The 20,879-nt window shown below is 41.9% G+C and overlaps 1 protein-coding gene across 3 annotated transcripts in view; it reads left to right on the top strand.

Moving 5' to 3' along the window:
- The window catches only part of AKAP13 (A-kinase anchoring protein 13), a 203,070-nt gene that overhangs the window by 80,792 nt on the left and 101,399 nt on the right, over nucleotides 1-20,879 (top strand). For all 3 annotated transcript variants that reach the window (XM_015639124.3, XM_015639123.3, XM_033516895.1), the window contains exons 6-7: nucleotides 3,568-3,864; nucleotides 12,308-12,491. In XM_015639124.3, coding sequence (XP_015494610.1) covers nucleotides 3,568-3,864; nucleotides 12,308-12,491 — 481 coding nt within the window. The remainder of the gene's footprint in view (nucleotides 1-3,567; nucleotides 3,865-12,307; nucleotides 12,492-20,879) is intronic.

Raw genomic sequence — 20,879 nt, 5'->3', positions numbered from 1 at the left:
CCTCCTCCTTTCCTCAGTTCTATACATTGACCATGACTCCATATGGTCTGGGATATCCATCAGGTCACTTGGGGTCAGCTGTCCTTACTGTGTCCCCTCCTAACTCCTTGTGCCCTGGTCCTGATCACTGGTGGGGTGGGTGAGAAGAAGAAGAGGCCTTGGGTCTGTATAAGCAATGCTCAGCAAGAAGGAAAATATGCCTGGATTGTCAAAACTGTTTCCAGTACAAATCCAAAGCAGCCCCACACTAGCTACTGCAAAGAAAATTAACTCTGTTCCACCAGAACATCAAAACCAGCCCACTGACACACCCAGAGCTTTTTCTTTTTCCCTTTTCAGTGTCAGACATTTTTCTGTTCCACATCTAGGCAGGTGTATGAGGGGATTACAGCAGTCCATAGTGGATGGACACAGGTGATGGAACCACCCTGATGCTTGATAGGTGCATAACTTGGTGCTTAACCCATGTTAAAAGAAAGCCCTGCTGTCTTCCAGAGAGAGCAGAAAGGTGAGGCACAGGAGCAATACTGGCTGTTCTGGCACTGCCTGGAGCTCTGTGATTGTGGATGAGTTACTCAACCTTGTGAAAACAGATTTGGTTTGGCAGTGATAACGCCTCCCGAGAGTGCCAGAGAGCTCAGCTCCCTTCTGGTAATGCTCTGGGACAAGGGCTGTAAATATAGATATTAGTCCAGGCCATTGGATCTTTGATGTGGTGAGAAGTGTTGCTCCCACTGATGGTTCCTTCAGAAGGTTCCTGTATTGGGAACATGTTTGCTCACATTGTTCCTGTAGCCATTTCAAAGCAGGGGGGCAGAGACCTCTTGAGCAATCTTTCTAGTATTGTCTGCTATTATTACATACTGCCTCCCCTTTCATTTGAACTGCTTGCCAGAAGTCAGAACCTGTCCCATGTTCTTAGCCCCACGTCTGACATCTTCTCAAATGTGAATAAGTAGAACATCAAAGCACTGAAAGCAGTTGCCCTTCTGAAGAACATTCGCTAGGATTTGGCACGATGCTTGATGCTTGTTTGACCCTGTTAGATAAAAATGGGTTGCCAGGTCTGTCACTTTCTCTTCTAGGCTGCATTCAGTATTTGGGGAAGTTTCAGTAGAATCCTTGTTGGCCACAGGTCAGGACATGGTCTTTTTATCACCTTCCCTTGTGTTGCATTTTGCAGCTGGTGTTAACACACGCTCCATCCAAGGGAACTTTGTGTACATCCATGATGTGCTGCTTTAAGAAGACCACACGTCTTGACAGAGGTTTCTGCAGTTGTTGTCTCGATGGAGGAGCCTTTGCTGTCCCACAGCAGAGTTGTTTGGCATTGTGACGAGGAAGTGACTATCCCAAATAGTTTCTCTGTAGCTGCTCATGGGCCATTTTTGCCTGCTGCTTCAATCCTGAAAGTCTGCTGGCAGAGTAGTTGTATTCTAGGTTATTCTGCAGATGGGATTCTTATGGGAATAGGCAGAAAATATTTTTTAAAAATTGAATCAAAGGTTTAGCTGTCCTCATGCTATTAAGGAAGCTTTTATTGTGTTTGTTTTTCTTAAACTCTGCATTCTAGCAACCTTCACTGCTCTGTGTTAGGGAGAGCCCAGCTCACAGGATTGGAGTCGGCTCCTGTAGGCTGGCACAGCCCTCTGACAGTGGCACAGAGATCACTGCTTTCATGGAGACTGGAAACAAAATTATGTCTGTCTTCCCTGCTCTGTATTTGATGTCTTTAGGAAGATGAGCAAAGCAAGAAGGTGCAGGGAGAGGCATGCACAGTTCTAAATGGCCTTAAAGGCAAATCCCTCCAAAGTTGTACAATTCTCCCCCCACTTCTCCCTTGAACATTGGGGGCTTTTGCTGTCAGGATGTGTGGAATCTGTGAATTTCATCTGAGCAGCTGAGTACTAATACAGTAATTATTAGAATGCACATTTTCATTCAGTATTTTCAAGAGCAGTAGAAGAAGTTCTTCCTACCTCTGTTCAAAACAACAAAATTAGTTAAATTTATTCCTTCAGCTTTCACATCATCCTCTTGCTAATTGCCATCTGGTGCTGGAAGGAAAGAAGTTTTCTCACCTTTTAGCTGCAGAACATCCTGGTTGTATTGAGCAGTTGCAGCAACATCCATGTGTGTTTTCCTCCCCTTCTTCACTTGCCTTTGATACCTTTCCAGCTGCATTTGCTCTCCTTAGGAAGCCACAGCCTCATCTCTGACAATTTTGGTGTTACCCGCAGTGTCCTAATAGCAGTTTTGACCTTTCAATTAACTTCAGGATTGCCTCTTTCAGCAGACAAAATCTGTACAGATGCCAAAAGCCTCAGAACAGATTTGTGAGGTTGGCTGAAAGACCATGAAGATTAGGGACATATTTTCCCTTTTGTCAGGCAAATCAACAGCAAAAGGCCCCAACAGAAGAAGGAAACTTTCCCACTGACCGCAAATGGGGGCTTAAATTGAATTTTCAAGCCTTTAAAAATAAATCGTCATTTTGTATTTAATTAAGCAGGGTTTCATGAATGTGGTAGTATGCTGAAGTCATGGGCAAAAAAGAAGCTTTTCCAGTAATTAGTGCAGGGTCCACGCTGTTCTGGCAAAAACAACCATGACGTCAGTCTGAGGCTGGAACAAGAAACTGTGCTACACAGTGAACTTGAAACACAAACCTTATTATTGAAGGGGCATGTCTGACAACTACAAGTTCTGGTTGTGTTGGACACATAGTATATTTTTCCTTTTAAAATTCCAAAAAGGTGTTTGGTTTGGTTTGGTGTTTGCTTTTTTTTTTCCCCCCTCAAGTTTCTGAGTCAATGAAATTGCTGCCATGCCAGGGCCTCCTTTGTCCTGTCTCCCCTCCCCTAAATAAATAATGAAATTACCAAAATTCCAACCCTTCTGTTTTGTAAATATGGAAAGTGGCCATTTCCATGTTTTTATTTAGCAGAAGCAGCTTAGTTTTTAGTTTTGTCATGTGAACCCAAATGCAAGGGGCAGGTGTAGCAGTGAGCACACACAGGGCATGCCCAGGCAGGTCATGCTCTCATAGCCATTAGATCTTTATTTTAGGTGGAATTTCAATGTTTTCAGTGCCAGCCAAGTGTTGTGACAGCATTTGGAGTATGTAGCTTTGCAACACTCAGATTCCAGTTTCTGATGAGTTACTGGAGTCCTGCAGAGCTGCAAAAGAAAAGTTTGTCCGTAGAACCTGGCTTTTGGTACGTTAACAAAATCTTTTACTTAAATTACTTAAAACTCTAGAGAGTGCTTGTTGCTGAATATAAATTGCCTGGGTGGCTTATAGTTCTTGGCTTATACTGGGACAGAGAAGAGTGACACATATTTTCCTTTTAAAATCTATAACAAATACTTATCTCTTATGATACATATAAATTCCAAAGACAGCATTATTTTAGAGCTGTTACCCTCAATAACCTGGTCTTATTTGATTTAATGCAAAGAGTGTATGTGTGTATGTCAAAGGAATTGCTCAGTTGTGTTTCCTCAGCCCATGCAATATTTCTTTTTTTTTTTTTTCTTACCATTTGTCTGAATTGTGTTTTGCAGGCCATGACTGCTGTGAGACAGTGAAGGTGGCACTTTGTGCCTCTAGAGAAGGTCACCCCGTTCTGGTTGTGGCAGAAGAGAGTTTCCAGTTTGTCCAGGACGAAGCCTACGATGCCGCCCAGTTTCTGGCCACCTGTGCTGGCAACCAGCAGGCGCTGAATTTCACACGCTTCTTGGACCGGTCACGGCCACCTGCTGCAGACGTGGACTTCTTGGATGAGAAGGTGGCCTTGGCATTTCGACACCTGAAGCTGCCTGCAGAATGGAACGTGCTGGGAGCGGACCAGTCCCTGAGCGGTGAGGATTTCTGGGGCACAGCGAGATTTGAGGGTTGGGGGAGAGCTAAAAAGCCTGGGAGAAAAGGTTCCCTGCCTTGGGAACCTGCCATGTACCTTCCAAAGGGTGTGGTGGCCTCTGTGCTCAGAGATGGGATGTGATGTCCACCCACACCCTATATCTTGCCCTTCAGCCTTCTTAAAATATATAAGGTATAAAATATATAATTATAAGTCATGATTTCTCTGGGTCTTCTCATATGAAACAGCACGAGCTGACAGTCAGTGTTTTCACATATAGCCTGACAGGTTTTTTTGTGTGTGTAACAATGGCATGTGTATCAGTATAGTGCTCTGTTCTGAAAGAAGCCTCTGTGTAGAATATCTGATGCTCCTGGAAATATCCTGTGCCAGAAATTTGGCACTAGTAGTAAATATTGGTTTTGTAGCACAGGTGCAAAATGACTGTAACATGAAAAATACATGTGATTGTTCTTGGAGAACTCAGGGCTCTGGCCCTGAGGGTTTATATCACATCCCTGGTTGCACACAGCATGGGTTAACACTGCAGTTTCCCAAAATAAGCCTGGACAATTTTGAAAATAAAAGAAGGGAAGGATGAGAAAACTCAACCCTTAACCACAGCAGTGAGGGCTACTGAGAGCTTATAAATAAACCCCAAGGCTGGCCCTAAGTCTCTTGTGGCTGCTGAAGCAGAAGTGCTGAGATGTTCAGGGTGCTGTGGTGTGTCTGTATCCTTGGAGTTCTGCTTCTTTTGTCACAAGGGGGTAAAAGGAAAGACATGTGGGACCAGGAGACTCATTCCAGTATGTTCCAATTCTTGCTGTAAATTTTCAGGGTATTTCAGCAGTTTCACTTCAAAAATGTGACCATGAGGCATCTGTTATCTTCTATAAGATGCAATGGCACAAACACTTGAATAGGGCTGGGTGCAGCAGGCTCAGTTCTAGTCACTGCAGTAGGGTTTTCCACAGGAGATTTTCCTGCTTTATTTTTATCCAGCTTGCTGTCTGCTTTTGTAATGCTCAATACAAGGAGACAATTCCCATGTTAGCAGACATTAAAATATTTGATCATATTTAATGGCTCCTTGATAGGAATTCAACAGCTGTCATATGTTTACAAGGAGATAAACATTAGAGATAAACACTTGGTATTCTTTTCCTCTGTGTGGAAGTCACTGATGTTTCTTTCTGCATTTGAAAAGTGTTGTGATAATGCAGACATTTCTGGTTTAAGTGATACAAATATGATCACAGTGATCTTAACAAAGTCTTTGAAACTCTGAATTGTTGCTGATATTGCAGGAAGTCTGAGATCTGGTTTCTCTTTTTGACTTTGATTATTCTTTGGAAAATCAGCAATATTTTTGATTATTCTTAGGGAAATCAGGCCATAAGATTTACGTTGGTTTCCTCAGCATGTGCTTGTGTGCCAGGAAGTTGAGGTTATGTATTAATGGACTTGCATCCACAGTGAGAAGAGAAAGCTCCATAGTGCCAAATTCTGTAACTCTTGAGTGTTTTGGCATCTTGTGGTGAAGTGTGTGTAGATAGAAGTGAGTAAATATAATGTCAATAAATGCAAATTTATTTGAAGAATATTAGTGATATAAAATATGTTCCAGAGTTATCTGGTAGTTTTTTTGCAGTGAGATATTTACACATAGGGAATTTGGGGGAATTTTTGTGTTTGTGGCAGGAAGGATTTGCATGCAGAAGCATCCTTTTGGTCACAAAACTCTGTTTTGCTAGAGTGGGATGGAAGAGATGTCCCTGGTTTATGATGGAGTGCTAGATTAGAAAAACCTCTGTACTAACATATAGCACCCTTATACTGGTGCTTGTGTGTTAATTTGTGTGTGGGAGAGAGAAAAGCACTGCAGGGATTGCACTGTAGGAACATTTGAACAATTAGGCACATGCTGGCCAATGCCTGCAGTGGGACACCCTGTCCTGCACTGCTTCACTACCTAAGAACAGCTATTGCAATTCATGCTTCACATTTCCCTAAATGTCAGCACCAGATAACTTCAAATAACCTTCTCGAGGGAGAAAATACTATAGAAATGAGAACAAAAGAAAATGTCAGATCCCTTCTTGAAAGATGTTTAGCGTTGCCTCTGAGCTGGCACGTCTCTATGGGCTCTTGTGGGCTGGAAACAAAACGCTGCTGTTCAGCAAAACCTCTGAAGGCAGGAGCGAGCCGGGAGCCTCCGCCAGCTCCTGGAATGCCACAGCCTGATGGGGAACTGCTGCTCAGAGGAGAATGCTGTTGTCAAACACGTTTAAAGGTCAATTTTTCAAAAGTCTGAAGTAGGAGTCTAACTTTTGCAAAAGTTAGGAAGTGATGGCTTTCTGCTGACAGAGCTGGGTACAAGATCTACCACTGAGCACAGCTCCAGGCTGAATTTTGAGGAGGGGGTGGTTTTGTGTGGAGGTTTCTCCTTGCTTTTGCCTGCACCCAGCCCTGGCTTTGAGCAGGGGGCAGGGAGTTCACTTGCTGTCACCCCACAGGGCAGAGGAGCTGCTGAAAGCTTCACCCACCTGGGTCTCCTGAGGCTGTTGAACTCATGTGCTGTGTCACTAAACAGACACAGCCGCAGAACTGGCCATGGGAGCACCTGACATCAGAGGTCCTTGGGCTCCCTTCTCCTGCTGGGACAGGCAGAGGGTGCTCAACCATTTGAGTACTCAACCATACTCAAGCTAGGCATGAACTGGGAGGCAGAAGAGAGCTCGGGACAGTGTGTGGCTGGGGAAGAGCACGGTCCCTGAGACACAGCTGTGCTCTTCACCAGGCATACGCTGTCCCTCCTCAGCAGGCAGTTCCTGGGCCATGCTCTTAGTTATCTATCTGTATGAACTCCAGTGGAATCCACAGTTTCAGAATATCCATAATTAAGGATTAGTCTTGTTACTGTGGTATTCCAAACACAGCATTTCTTTCAGGTGCCATATAATCATGTCTGTCTTAATAATTACAACTGCACTGTAACTTTCTAAAGAACGTAGCTGTTACTGCTGTCAAAAGTGGGGCTATTTACTGTTCTCAGTGGCATTTAAAGGCAGCTATCTAAATGGAACAGATTGTTACACTTTATGTCCAGAAAACAAAATTTAATATGTATCCTGAGGATGTATGCAATGTAAATACAGGACTATAATGTTCTATTTTAAATTACTGAAGAGAAAATAAGCTAACTAGAAAACCACAACTGAATATTTTGAGGTATGAGTAATGATTATGGCTTGTTTATATTGAAGTGGGGTGAAAAAAATTAGGGTGGATCTGAAGCTCAGGTATGAAAAGCTTAGAGAGCTTAATTGTATCACTAGTAAACAGATGGCTTTCAAAATAACTTCGAAGTAATATTCTGATGAAACCTTTGAGGAAACAGTCTTTCCATTTTTGCTTATTTAAAAGTGAGTGGTGAAACCCAGAGCTATGGTTGATTTTTGGTTGTGTGAGCTCTGTGAGGTGGTGCTTCAGGAGCTGGTTAATGTTGGCAGAGGGTTGCTGTGATTACCATGATATGGAGCAATTCCCTGGGGAGTGTAAGGGCTCCTGTGAGATAGTGAGCCAGGTTTTCAAGCAGATAACCAGGAGACCATCAGATTAGATGGAGCACTTAACTGATTGCAGTTACTGGTGTGTTGAGTATGTACAGCTTCCCAGAAATGCTCCGGGATAAACATCTTTTGATAAGTACTGTTTGGGAAATTGAACTCCATGACCTCTCCAGGGTGGGGGGGGTGGGTATAGAGGGAAACTCTCTGCCCTGGTTTGAAATAGTCTGTATGTATTAGGATTATGGGTTTAATAGTTTGATGTACAAAACCAGTAGGATTTCAATGTAGAGAACAACATGAATATCACTGGGAATAGAGATCATGAATTGCGGGCTTTTTTTGCACAAAGGGAGAATGTCTGGAGAGAAACTCACCAAAAATAACATCTTATTTTAAGCAAAAAGTCCTAAAAAAACTTTAAAAAACTTTCAGAATTTGGTTATTAGTACCTATTCTTTTTTCCCATGGGAGGATGCTAAAGTTATGGTACCGATGATGTATTTCAGACAGGGAGCTTTAATCTGTTCATCTGCTGCACTCTTGTTATGGTTTCTCTTGGAACCCTTTCAATGTAATGGTTACAGGTGTTCTTTTGGTTGGGTTTCATATCCTTTCCAGTCTGCTGCTCAGCTTCTGTGCTCTCTGATAAAGGATGGTATGGCATAAATCACCATGATGTGTTCAGTGCCAACAGCACAAAGTGCTCTGTTCAGCAGCAGTCCTTGATAAGATGTAAAAAGTCTTTTCCATACCTATATTTAGTGCCCTCTGCAGTGGAAAATGGGAAGCAGAAAGCAGTTCTTGTTCAGACAGGATCAGAAATGGGCTGCTCAAGGCTGAGATGTACCGTTTAGTCTGTGGCCGAGAAATTGTTGGCATGAGAGTGCTCCTTTTCTCTTTGATATTAGTGGGAATGGGGACATGGAGATCTTTTGGTGTGCTTTGAAAAATTTCTTGTTTATCAGATTAAGAAAGGAATTATCCACACATCTTTTTATTAACTGAGCTCATAACTCTAAATACAACAACTTTGCCTTGACCTTTCTGCAGTGCAGTTGTCTGCTGGAGCCTTCCTCAGGAACTCAGTGTGAGGTGGCAGCTTGGTTCTGGGTTTTTTTACCCTTGTTTCTCGAGGATTGATATGAGCAGTGAGAACATTTCCAGCAGAAAGCAAGATTTTGAGACCAGATGTGATGGTAGATTTCCAAATTGCTGAGTGTACCTGAGTTTGGGTGCGAACCGAGTAAAGGTCCATGAGCACAGGAAGACGAAGGAATGCTACCCCATTCCATGTTTGGCTCATGAGATGTCTCAGGGCATGGAGGATAAACTGAGCATTAGGTGTAGGTTGCTCTATCTGGAAAGTTATTTTAAAAAAGGATCAGTAGTGTGTTTTTCTTTATTTCTTTGTTATTTAGTCAGGTTTAAAATAAAAGTTTTCACTTAGTGTTCTTGGGCGTGTCATACCCAAAGTTTGGGGTTTTTTTTCCTTCAATGCTTACTTGTTTTGTGCTAACAGCACCTTAAAGCTTAATCCTTTACTATTAGCAAAGTACATATGACAGTCTTCTATGGAAATTTGTTCCTCAGTTGCGTAGATAAACTGTCTGTTCGTGTATCACAGCAGAAAAAAATTACAGAAAAATAATATATCCAAAGTCTTGTGTTTTGCCAGCTGGACTAGAGTACCCTGCCATTATGGGGCAATAATCATATGTTTCAACTCTTGCCTATTACTAGGAAACGAGGAAGAAACAAAACAATCTTGGCCTTTTCAGTATCGTGTGTCTTGTATTTCCACAATTTCCTAGTTACCAGAAGCTTCTTGTTGACATTCAGATGTCAGCCATTTTAAGAAGAACTCTTGCTTGGTATGTGGTAGGAGAAGGAGCTCTGGCTTTTGCATGTTAAAGCTTTTGATATTCTTCCATGTGTGGGACATTTTGCAGCATGACAAGATCATAAAATCATTGACTGGATTTCCAACATTTTGTGTGACAAGCTTCATCCCTCCAAAGGTAGGAAGTCTGAATTGATCTGTCTGTCTTCCTCCCCTCTCCATCCAGAAAAACGTCCCTACGTGATGCAGAGCAGCTCTTGTCTAGTTTTGAGCACCACCACACACCAACAGATGTGTTTTCATTATGTATTAGTAGTTAATCCAGCCCACAGATGGCACATGCCTCTGTAACTGTCACCATGCAAGTTTTGCACACTCCAGAACCTTCCAAAGCCATTGCCTGGGGCCCTGCAGTTGTTGGATGTACAGTACTTTGTCTCTTTGCTGCCATCATCTGTGCCCATCTGTTAGGGTGGCCTCATGCCAGGTTCTGTGTCAGGCAGAGCCTTCCAAAAGTGGATGGTGAGCCTGTGTGTTTAATATGCTCTGTGGCAGCACGCCACCTCCTCTTGTACAGATCCTGTGTGCACACTGTCACTGCCCAAAGGCATCAGGGCAGGCCACATTCACTTCAGTTGCATTTGCAGACACCTCCATCCAAACTCTGGAGCTACCCTGTCCACTGATTCCATGATAAAGAAGATTGTTTCAATAGAACAGGAAAGATGTTCTCAGAAGGAAGGTGCAGTCATATCAGCAGATTGGGGCAACTGGGAGGGGCCATTTCATCTTTGGACTTACAAGACAGAGAGAAGCACCCATTTGGCTCAGGGACAAGAGGAATATCTGCCTGCATCTTGCTGAACTTGCAGTTGGTAGTGTGTGTTTAGTGGTGAACCATGAGCTGGTGAGCAGAAGATGCCTCTCCCTATTGTTAATGCTCTCAGCTGCAGGAGGAGGGAGCATTTCGGTCCAGGGATCTGTGCTTATGCCTTGCAGGTCTACACTGCTCAGCTCTGGGGCAAGACTGTCCATTCTAGCTAGGAAGATGATTTTCCCTTTCAGCAAAGCATTCATAACAGGAGATCCCATGCAAGAACAGAATGTGGCCAGACCAATGGAACACATTCTTTATTTAGATGGCAGTTGTTTAACAGAAGTGCTTTTGTGCCTCCTGCATTTCTGTAGGAAGAATTACACCACATTCATTATTTTGGCTCTGCCAGTCAGTGTACAGGTAGTGTGGGAGCTTTGTGCATATACGAGTTCTTTGAGTAAGATATTGAGTAAAACATTGGGCATTTGCATTAGTCTGAAAAAGTCCTACCTGTATCCACATTTTGCAGCCTCATCAGTTGTGTCTGTCTATATGCTGTGTTATATTTACTTTTTATTTAAATCCAGGGCTGCAGCCATTGATTAACCTCCATGTTGTGCTATTTCTAAAGCATTACGCTCTATAACATTTAATATCCAAATCCTTCTCATTACTTAACCAAAGGCTGAGAATTTGTCTCTGGGAGAGCTCAGCCATTCCCTTTTCTCTGATCAGCTGGAACCTCCATTCAGACACTCTGGTGTATTCAGGGCAGCTTGGTTTTGCTTTACGGTAATCAAGAGGAGATTGGGGGAAGACTTGGTTTGTAGCCCAGAGACCTAATTTGGAGTCATTCAGAAGAGAAATGGTGCCAGAAAGCCTTTGGTTCTTGCATACAGATTAGTTCTTCAGAATTTGATCCAAAAAGTTGTGAAAAATTGTGTGTGAGGCAGGGGAGAGCTGCCTGGTTTTGCTTTGTTTTGTTTTTCACCGAAGGTCTTAATGATGTCCCAAAAGTAAGTAAATAAGCAAGAAAAACAGCAGCACTTTTGAAGAAGTGATTTCTCTTGGGGCATACTTCTTAAAGAAAAAAATTAAATCCTAAAGCCATTATGTGCATGCGTTTTAAAACCTGTTGTATAAGTTTGGCTGCCACCCAAATTAATAACCCAATAAATCATTTCTGTGATACTAAAGGGTTTGTACCAAGTGTGCTCACTGGCATGGCTTTCTGAGACCCAGTTGGTGCGTTTTTGTTGTTGCTGTCAGTCAATACTGAAATCCTTTGTTAATTAAAAGAACAAATTTTTATTTCTTGCAGTTTTTTTAACCCAAATACTTTTGCCTTTCATACAGAAATAACAAGCTTTGATCTGCAAATGCTGGATTTCAGCAGTGCATCTGGAGCTCATTTCTGGTTAAAGCTTTTCAGAGCATCATTCTAGGGCTGCAGCTTTTGGAGTAGGGGGATATTTTTCTGAGATGAAAGCTCAGGCTCAAGAGTGACTTTTACCAAATTAGAAGATCATGCTTATTAAATACAAAAAGCAGCAATGGAGATTGGTGGCTTATAAATGCTGCTTCTCAGAATGACAGAGCTACTGTATTAAGCTGAGAAAAGCTGGTCTTGAGGCATAATCAAACCAGGAAAGAAAACCTTTGGGGTTTTGTTTTTTTGTTTGGTTTTTGTTTGTTTGTTTGTTTGTTTTTTCTCTATGAGTTCTTAACCAGTTCTCTTTTATAACTGCTTTGGATATGTGCAGCAAATGTATTTTTATTTTTTTTTCTTCTTCATGCCTTGGGGTAAATCAGCATCCCTTTAGATAAAATTTGTCTCTCCCTAAAACCTGGTCCTGGTTTTGTAAGGAGGAGGTTTGGACATGCAGGAAAACCCACCTGACCACACTTCTGTTTGGGTGTGCTGTGGCTTGCTGGTGGCTGTGGCTGTTCAGGAACTGGTGGGGTTTTCACATTGACTGCTGTGGTCAATCTCAGCATGAGAGGTCCTGAGCACTTCCAGTCCCACCAAAGCACGTCCCTCATTTCAGACTGGTGTCTCCTGGATATTGGCAACCAGGCTGTTTTTGCAGGTGCTGCAGGTTCCTTTGGGCTGTCAGCTCCCTGCCAGCCGCTGTGTGGTGGGGATGTGGGGTATAACATTCCCCATACCCACAAGCCTACAGATTCCCATTTCTTTGTTTTTCTCCCTTCCCAGAGAACATCCCTCGGGAGACTCTGATGCACTTTGCGGTGAGGCTGGGTCTGCTGCGCCTGACGTGGTTTCTGCTCCAGCAGCCGGGGGGAAGAGGAGCTCTCAGCATCCACAACAACGAAGGGGCAACGCCTGTCAGCTTGGCCTTGGAGAGGGGCTACCAGAAGCTGCACCAACTTCTGACAGAGTAAGGATGATTTGGTGGTTCCTCTGCTGGTTTTTCGTTCTCTACCATGCTTGGCTTTGCTGTACATTATCACTCAATGGTGTCTGAGTGCTATATTCCATCCTTAAAGGCAATTTTGGTATAATTTTGCTTTTACTATTCTTGCTAGTGGCAGTGGGGGCAGTCCTAAGGGTTATGGAGAAATGCAGTAATATTTTTGGGGGGGTTTTCTTGTTGCTCAGTATTCTGCTTCCAGCTGTCTTGTAAAGTCCAAAGTGAGTCACTGTAATATTGACTAATTAAGACAAATCTTGTGCAAACACAAATTAAAAAGCTTTTCTTCAAGCAAGCACAACTGCCCAAAAGAGGGGAGCTAACAGGCATTGTGGTGGTGGTGCACTGTTGTGTTCTTAATTTTTAGAGGGAGTTTTTTAGTTAAATGAAATAGTGATCATTATACTGAAATAAGGCAGCATCTTGTAAAGAGTAGGTTAAAAAAAATACGGTAAGAATTAATTCAAATATTTAAAGGAGAACAATAGTTAACAGAAACAGGTCTCTTGTAAATGGTCTTGAGAAACAGCCAGGTCTTACAACACATAGCAAGTAACTAGTGGCATGAGCATTTATTGCACTGCTTTACAAGGAATTCTTTGGAAGATGGCAAGTTGGTTTTTAGCATCAAATGTTTGGAGATCCAGCTTTAATAGCTGAGGCTAATAAAGACAAAGAACTTAAAATAATCTTGAGGGGGATGTTTGTATAGGAGAAAAGATTTAGCCTCCATGTGTGTTTTTCTGATGCCTGCTTCTCTTAATCTTTGTTATAAACTTTGTGTTTCTGAATTGTGTTTCTGAATATCTTCTCATATACTTGGGGTTTATGCTGAGTGACCCAGTGTCGTGTTTAGGAGTCTGCTGTGTTGTCTGTGTTATCATGCAACATTCCCTGTTACGAGCTGTAAATTATTCTGCTTTCTGTAGTTGTTGGATGCAGTGTTGAGGGGCAAAAGATATGATCTGTATTGCTGGAGTGATTGCATTTAAGTTTTATCCTTAAATTCAGGCAGCTACATGGAAAGTGAGTGAAGGAGAAGGTGCAGGGTGGGATGGGACCTATACCCAAATAGGGTCCTTCTCTACCCTTGCATTAAGAGAGGATAACAGTGTTATATTTTTCTCCATCAAGGTCAACAGTGAAAACACAACTATCTCACAGGCTATATTGTAAAAATGGGATGTGCAAATTCATCCTGTAACTGCAGCAAGGTTCTCCAAGGTGAGATTAACCACATTAACAGGCTTTACATACTGTCAGGAAGCTTAAGCGGGCCAAAACTTGATTATAGAGCTCACAGCAAATACAGCAACCCAAATGCAAGTAGAGCTGGTAATTTAAATAAAAATGGGAAGTAAACAAAACTATTACAACAGCTATTAATGTATTTGGTGAAATATTTCACAACTGGCTCCAGTTTTGGAATGGCAGTTCTCACTTAGTGGAATGAAAAGAGGAGTTAGGATTCCTGTGCCATTGGCTTTAAGGAATGCTGCTGGCCCAATCCATGGCATTTCTCTGATGATCAAACTCCTTTGCAGTTTGTCTTTGAAAATAAGACAAGCAGTTGCAGAAATGTTACCATCAAGGTCCCAATTCCTGTTCTTCTTGGTATATCCTTAAACTGTTGGTTGTGATTTGTTTTCCTCTTGGACTGCTGGGTAGAAATAAAATGTATAAACATCTGACAGCCATGCCACATGACTCTGAAAACTCTTCTATTCCTGTGAAGCCCTACAAACAGAAATCTATGGATGCTGGAAATCCTTGTTGCCTTTCTCAGTGGGTGGAATGGTGGTGGAGCATTGGGATTGACTGGAGCAGTGACATGGGGATGGCCACAGCCCTTCCCCACAGGAGGGTGATGGTGACAAAATGAGCACATCCTGATTCCCCAGCAGTGATTTTTTTTTATTGTGCTGAGCATTTTCTGCAATAAGATGGGATTGAGACTTGAAAATCCCTGTTGGGAGGAGAAATACTGAGCTTGAAAACACAGAAAATTTTGTGAAGAGAGCGAGTGTCGTTTATGTCAAAACACAAAGGACACTGTACAACCTCCTTTCTGCACTCTGCTATGCTCATGCTGTATAATCCATGCACACAAATTTGGCACACAGCTCGTCCCACTCAGCAAAACACAGAGCAGCAATGCATGTTAGTGAGGGCCCCTACAAAGGAGTCATTATTTTTACAAGTAATTAAGCTGCACTATGCCAAATAAATGAATGCAGTGTGTTTTGTGATGCATTATCCTTGGGGGGAATTTATTGTTCTCTTGCTTGCTAATTTGCAGGACCATGCTTTCTACAATGATTCTCCCAGCCAGCATTGGGAAGGGGTGAAATTTTGCCATAATTAGGATACAATTATTAAAGAGCAGACATAAAACCTTCCCCATTGTTGTAGTTTTGCCTTGGTTTGTCTGCAAAGTAGCTTGATTCAACTGCAGCGTAAATATTTTTCTCAAAAACTAATTTCACTGGTGACATTTTGAATTTCTGTTTATCTGATGAACTTTCCCTTCTCAGCTTTTGCAGTACTTCATGTAGGAAAAATAAAAGATGCTTCCTATGTAAGTTTTCCATCCCTGGAAGTATTCTGTTCTTGGATGTGCATCCTCAAACAAGAAAGGTGCATGGGCTGGTTCTTCTGAGATGTGAGCAAGGAGCTGTCACAGAGCCCGTGGAGGTGGGATTGAGAGTCAACAGCAGCATACATTAATAAATATTCATATAAGCAAATAAATATTCATTATCAATAAACATTCATCAGTTGTGTATCATTCCTGAGGGGACTTGTTTTATTTCCAGGATGAAAACTGTGCAGTGAAGAGTGTCCTGCAGGGCAGATGGAATACAATAGTGCAGAAAGGCAGTAGTTTTATAGGGGGAAAAAAATATATAAAGTTTTTTAGGTAAAGATAACTTTGGAAATGGTGCAGTTTGCAAAGCCTCTTTGAGTTTCAGGTATTTCCAGAGTGAAGGGTCTGTGTTTGGAGCCTGTTTCTCCCCGCTGTTGGAGCAGGGTGATGCTGACTGCAGGATGCTGGCTCTGGAGGGGCAGCACAGTTGTTGAACAGGCTGCTGGAGCTCTGGGAGGAGCTGGACAGCTGCAGAATGCAGGAGCTGCTGTTTCCCAGTGCACTCAGGGCAGTAACACAATCCCCTGCCAGCTCCATGTTCTGCAGGGCTCTTGCTGCAGAGGGGAAAATGGCTTCAAGACACCGGGATTGCAGAGAGGTTGGAAGTGCTGCTTTCTAAAACGTACAAACACTGATCTGATTGCTGATTTTATTTCTGCTTAGTAACATTTCTTTCCCCAGCAAAGCCAAACACTTGTAGTTCCTTCGCAGCTGAGAGTGATTTATGTCCTCTGAAAAAAGGGAAGCAAGAGAAAAATAAAGCCCATTTCAAAAAAAATTAAAATTGCACTTTTCTTATCCCTGCAAAGAGTTGCAACAGTCTCTGAGTCTTTTACTGTAAACTTTCTTTACTTTTGCTGGTTTCTCTGCTTTTTGCTCTGAAGTGTTTCGGCACATCTGGGATTGCTCTTCCCTTCAGATTTCCTGGTAACAATCAGGAGGCTCAGTCTGTGAAACTGTAAATCAGTACAAGTCTGTATTTCCAAATGTAAAATTACTTAATTAACACACATAAGGAATAACTCACTGGTAGCAGAAGGGTTTTGTGAATGTTTTTCAATCCATGATTATCACTTGCTATTGTTCTGATTTTACATAAGTAATTGGTGAAGTCTGGGCTGTAATCTCTGTGGTGCCTCTCAAATAAGGATGCTTTTTCAGTGACTTTACTTTTATAGCTAAATACACTTTTCTGCTTTTCTGAGCCAGAGCTGCAAGAGGATTTGCCTTGTATGCCCTTTTTTTTTCCTTTTTTTCTTTTTTCTTTTTTTTTTTCACCCCAATTTAGCAGGCCCTTTAAGCAAATGCTTCATTTCAAAAATACCCAGTTTATGTTCAGCAGCGTTTTTAAGCATGATCTCAAAATCAGTCACATGATATACATACATTTTATTTCTGGCTAAGAGAATCAGAGGCTGTAAGGTTTATTGAATTAGTACTGATGTTTCTCCATCTGTTCTTCCACTCCAAACCAAGCAACAAATCCATTTGATTGCTATTTGGGGAGCTGGATTTGAGGGATGGCTTCCTGTGGTGTGGCAGGAGAACAGTTGATTTTGTATCTACAAGTGATGACACAAGATTAATGTGTTAAGAGGGATTCAGAAATGTTAGAAGGGCACTGAAAGAGGACTCAGAGAGCCCTGTGCTTGTTAAGGAGATGCTGTTTAGATACAGACAGTGATATGTCTGGAGCAGTGTGTGAGGGTCAGTGGTCTACAGGATCTAGTTTTGTGGCTGTAGGGTTTTTCAATTGAAACATCATAATTTAATAGCTTTAACATCATGATTAGAAAGATGCTGAGGTGCTGTGGGTATCTTCTGACACAGAAACTCCACTGCTCCACTGGCAACCAGGTGTAAACGTGATGGAGCAGGAAGAGTTTGTGTTCCTGTTTTCTCACCCCACATCATTCTCCAGCTTTTACTGACTTCCTTGTGTGTCTCCACATCCCTATGAAAACTTTTCATTCTTTGGCTCCCTCCTTTCCTTTGTTTTGTATGTAACCACCTCTGAATACAGAGGAGAGAGAAGGCTTAGTCCATGTGATAGAATCAGCTTTTTAATATTTCTGTATTCCCACTGGGATATTGTAGTCCTGGGAGATCATGGAAACAGACCTGTGAGGATGAGAAAGAAGAGATTTAGAAGAGATTTGAGAATATTTGGTAAGATACAAGAAGAAATTATTTTTCTTTCCCAGCAATCCTGATCTGGAAGTGTTCCCAAAAATTATAGGAGCCATAAGTGCTGGACAGCCTTGTGTGGTTGGTAAGTGATTATGAGAGACCAGCTCTGTTTCAGGATAAATTTAGAAAATGCAGATAAGTGGTTTCCCAGAACTGCTGGGTTTTTGGCCTCAGGCATGGGCTAGCTGGATACCCAATTAGGATGCTCATATTTAGTCTCTGGAGCAGATTTGCTCCAAGCAGTGACATTCATGGTAGGGGATAGAGTTTGAACAGATGATTGTAGAAGAGGTCTCTGTAAACTGCTGTGTCAGAGCAGCCAAAGGCACGGCTGCTTCTCGGGGTTGTGTTGCAGAGCCAGTGACCACGCTCTCTTGCAGTGTGTGGAGATGTTCTGCAGGGACAGCTCTTCTTTCATTATCACTTGTCCTGATCTGAGATCCTGTTTTTAGCTGTAAACACTGCTTGCTGAGGTATTCTCCATGATGGTGCTTTTTAAATTTAAAATGAAACAAATGGAATCTGTTTGCACTCTTGAGTGCATTTCATAGATTCACCTTAAATTCCTCTTGTTTACTGATGAGTCTCCAGGTGGACATTGGGTTCTAGGTTGGACCTACAGCTCCACATCCTGAGCAGATATCTACATCCTTCTTGATACATAATGCTCTGAAAATAAAACAAATGGAAAATGCATTTAATAACAGTTACTCTTATGGAATGCAGATTGTACTTTTTGGCAAATGTAGTTGGTAAGATTTTGTAGCTGTATTTTTATATATATATATTTTAATGGATAATTGACATTGGGGCCTAAGAAATGCTTGGGTTTAGAAATACAGACCCTTTGTATTTGTAAATACTGGACATGCTCCCTCAGCATATGTGCATCTGCAAACAACTATTGAAGAACCAAACCAGCTTTTCTCTCTGATTGCTGCTGTATAGTGTGTTAATCAGTGAGAAGTTAGCATTACATATTTTGAATCCACTTATTAAGTATTTAATTTGATACTGAAGTGAAGGTTATGCAATCCTGAATTCAGTTTGGTGTCAGAATCCACAACTGCAGTTCATGTTTGTGCGAGGCACTCTAAGGGTTTAGTCATTATTTCTACATCAGATGAACTTTTAACTCTTTCTTTCAACATCAAAACTGTTCAAATTACTGAGCAATATGTAGGTTTTTCTTATATGAGAAACATTTTTTTTTCCTACTTTCCTGGGACATTTGGAACACTTGGAAACACCTGAAGTGTGAATTCTATGTTTATTATATCACTTTCAAATTTGAAAACACTTGATTTATTTTAACCCATTCTAGCACATGCTGCTTGCATGTGTTTTCTGGTTCTCACATACAATGCATATGGATGGTTATAAAAACGAGGAAGAGCAAGAAAGTGTTTGTGTGCATTAGTGTTCTGTATATCACTGAAGATTGTGGGTGCAAGGTTGATAATGCAGATACAAAGCCTCCATTACCCCAACACTTCTGCAAATAACATTGAAGTTGTGTTTGGTCAGATTTCTAAGATTGATTTAAATGCTGGTGACTGCATTGAGTGTGGGTGCTGGGTTTTCCCAGGAGGGATTGTTGGCTTGATTTAAATTGCCTGTGCTGTGAGCATGTTGCACAATCACCACCAATCCTATCCCTGTAGGCACCATTCCTTGTTTATCCCAGATCACAGTCTGTCTGATCTGGTATTTTCACTGTGATACCATAATAATAGTAATAAAAAGAATGTAAGATTAGAATTCAATTTAGTTGTGTTTCTATTTACCTTACAGATAAGAGCATCTAAATTCTGGCCTTTTCCTAGCTTTTCATGCAGCCATAATGGGAGGGGCTTTTTTTTAATTTATATTTTTTTAATTTATTTTTCCTTTTTTTTTGTTTTGTCTTTGCCATGTGGATCTAGGGACTGGTGCTTTCAGAATAAACCTACAGCTGTTGTCAGGCTTGCAGAAAGATCCTAAGAGCTGGCAATGCTACTGAGCTTGTTTTGTTTCAGCTCAGAAGTCTGGAGGGGATATCCCCAGGAAATAACACCTTGAGTTCCCACACTGCCTTCCTCACCCCTTTGTGAAAGTGTGGGATAAATCTGCCTAACATGAAAGTTTGCTTAACTCACTGAGGCTTTTTCATTCATCTTCTGATCTCTTCCTCCCTCCTCCTCCTCCTCTCCCCTCCAGCTCAAACCTTGTCTCTTGGTACTGGAGAACACGCCTGCTGCAAGCATCAGCACCTCGAATTTCAGACCCTTGTTACTGAGCAGTTTTTGCAGCTTTTGAGGGCAAGCAGAGCTTTTGATCAGGTGGTGGTTTGTTGTTTTTTGGGGTTTTTTTTGTTCTCCTTTTCTCTCTTATCTTCCCTCTTAAAAATCTCTCGCCCATATCTGCCGGAAGCCAGGAGCCGTGTGGTGTGGGCTTTCCTTTTTCCGCCACTCACTCTCTTCTCCCCTTGCAGATAAGGACAGATTCAGCACACGAGTACAGTGTAGCTCTGCCTTGAAAAGGATCCAGTCTACTTGGGCAGTGCTGGGAGGTTTAAATAAAAACCACTTTCTACTTACTGTCCCATCCCAGCTTGGATGGGGCTCGGAGTAACCTGGTCTAGCAGACAGGATCCCTATATCCCTGTTGGAACTGGATGATCTTTAAAGTCCCTTCCAACCCAAACCATTCTGTGATTCTATGATCTTGTAATCTTCTCTTGCATGCCAGATGGACAGGAGGTGATCCTGTAGTTTCAGCAGTCTATTCAGTTCCCAGATGGAGCAGAACACGGCTTGAGAGTATTTTGAAGTATTTTTTCTTTCTCTCTGTTTGAAGTTGTCATCCTTCTTTAAGCCACGTCTCTGCAGATTAAGGGTGGGCTGGTAAGTTGTTCTTAATTTCAACTAAAAATTTCCCTTCTGGGTTTACCTTCATGGGACAGAAGACTGACCAGAGCTGGAGGACTTCTTACAGGCTTTTTCAGTGGGCCATGGCATGCATGTGCAGAGCTGGTGTAGAGCCAGTGAACACTACCAGCTTTCTCAGGCAGGCCTTGCTTTTTTAACCAAGATACTTTCTCCTGTGAAAGTTGAGCTCAGAAATGTTTCTTACAAAATGTTCAGTTCACTTATATCTGTTGTGTATTTTGATGGGAAACTGTTGAAAAGGGGAGATGAGAAAGATTTGACCCAGGATGGTTAAATCTCATAAGAAGACAGATTTCCGTTGTTTCTGGCAGAGTGCAGCAAACTGGATTTTTATGCTGAACAAAAGCAGATTTTCAAACTTCTTTAAGGCTGGAGTTTGTATACATATTTTTGCTAATAAATCTCCAGTAAGTATTTGCATATCTGTTTTTATCTCCTCGTAGAGCAGCTTGGATATGCACTCCTATACAACCACTCCAGAAATTCCAAGTCTGGACAAAATAAGCATCTTTCACAGCCAGGAAGCACAAAATGTGTAACAGCAAAGCTTTTTTCCTGGAAGAAAGTGTGTTTTTATCATCTCTCAGT

The sequence above is a fragment of the Parus major genome, chromosome 10, assembly GCF_001522545.3.
Source record: "Parus major isolate Abel chromosome 10, Parus_major1.1, whole genome shotgun sequence".
Taxonomy (NCBI): Eukaryota; Metazoa; Chordata; class Aves; order Passeriformes; family Paridae; genus Parus; species Parus major.
Note: the sequence above shows the minus strand (reverse complement) of the source record. Positions and strands in the feature narration are given on the sequence as shown.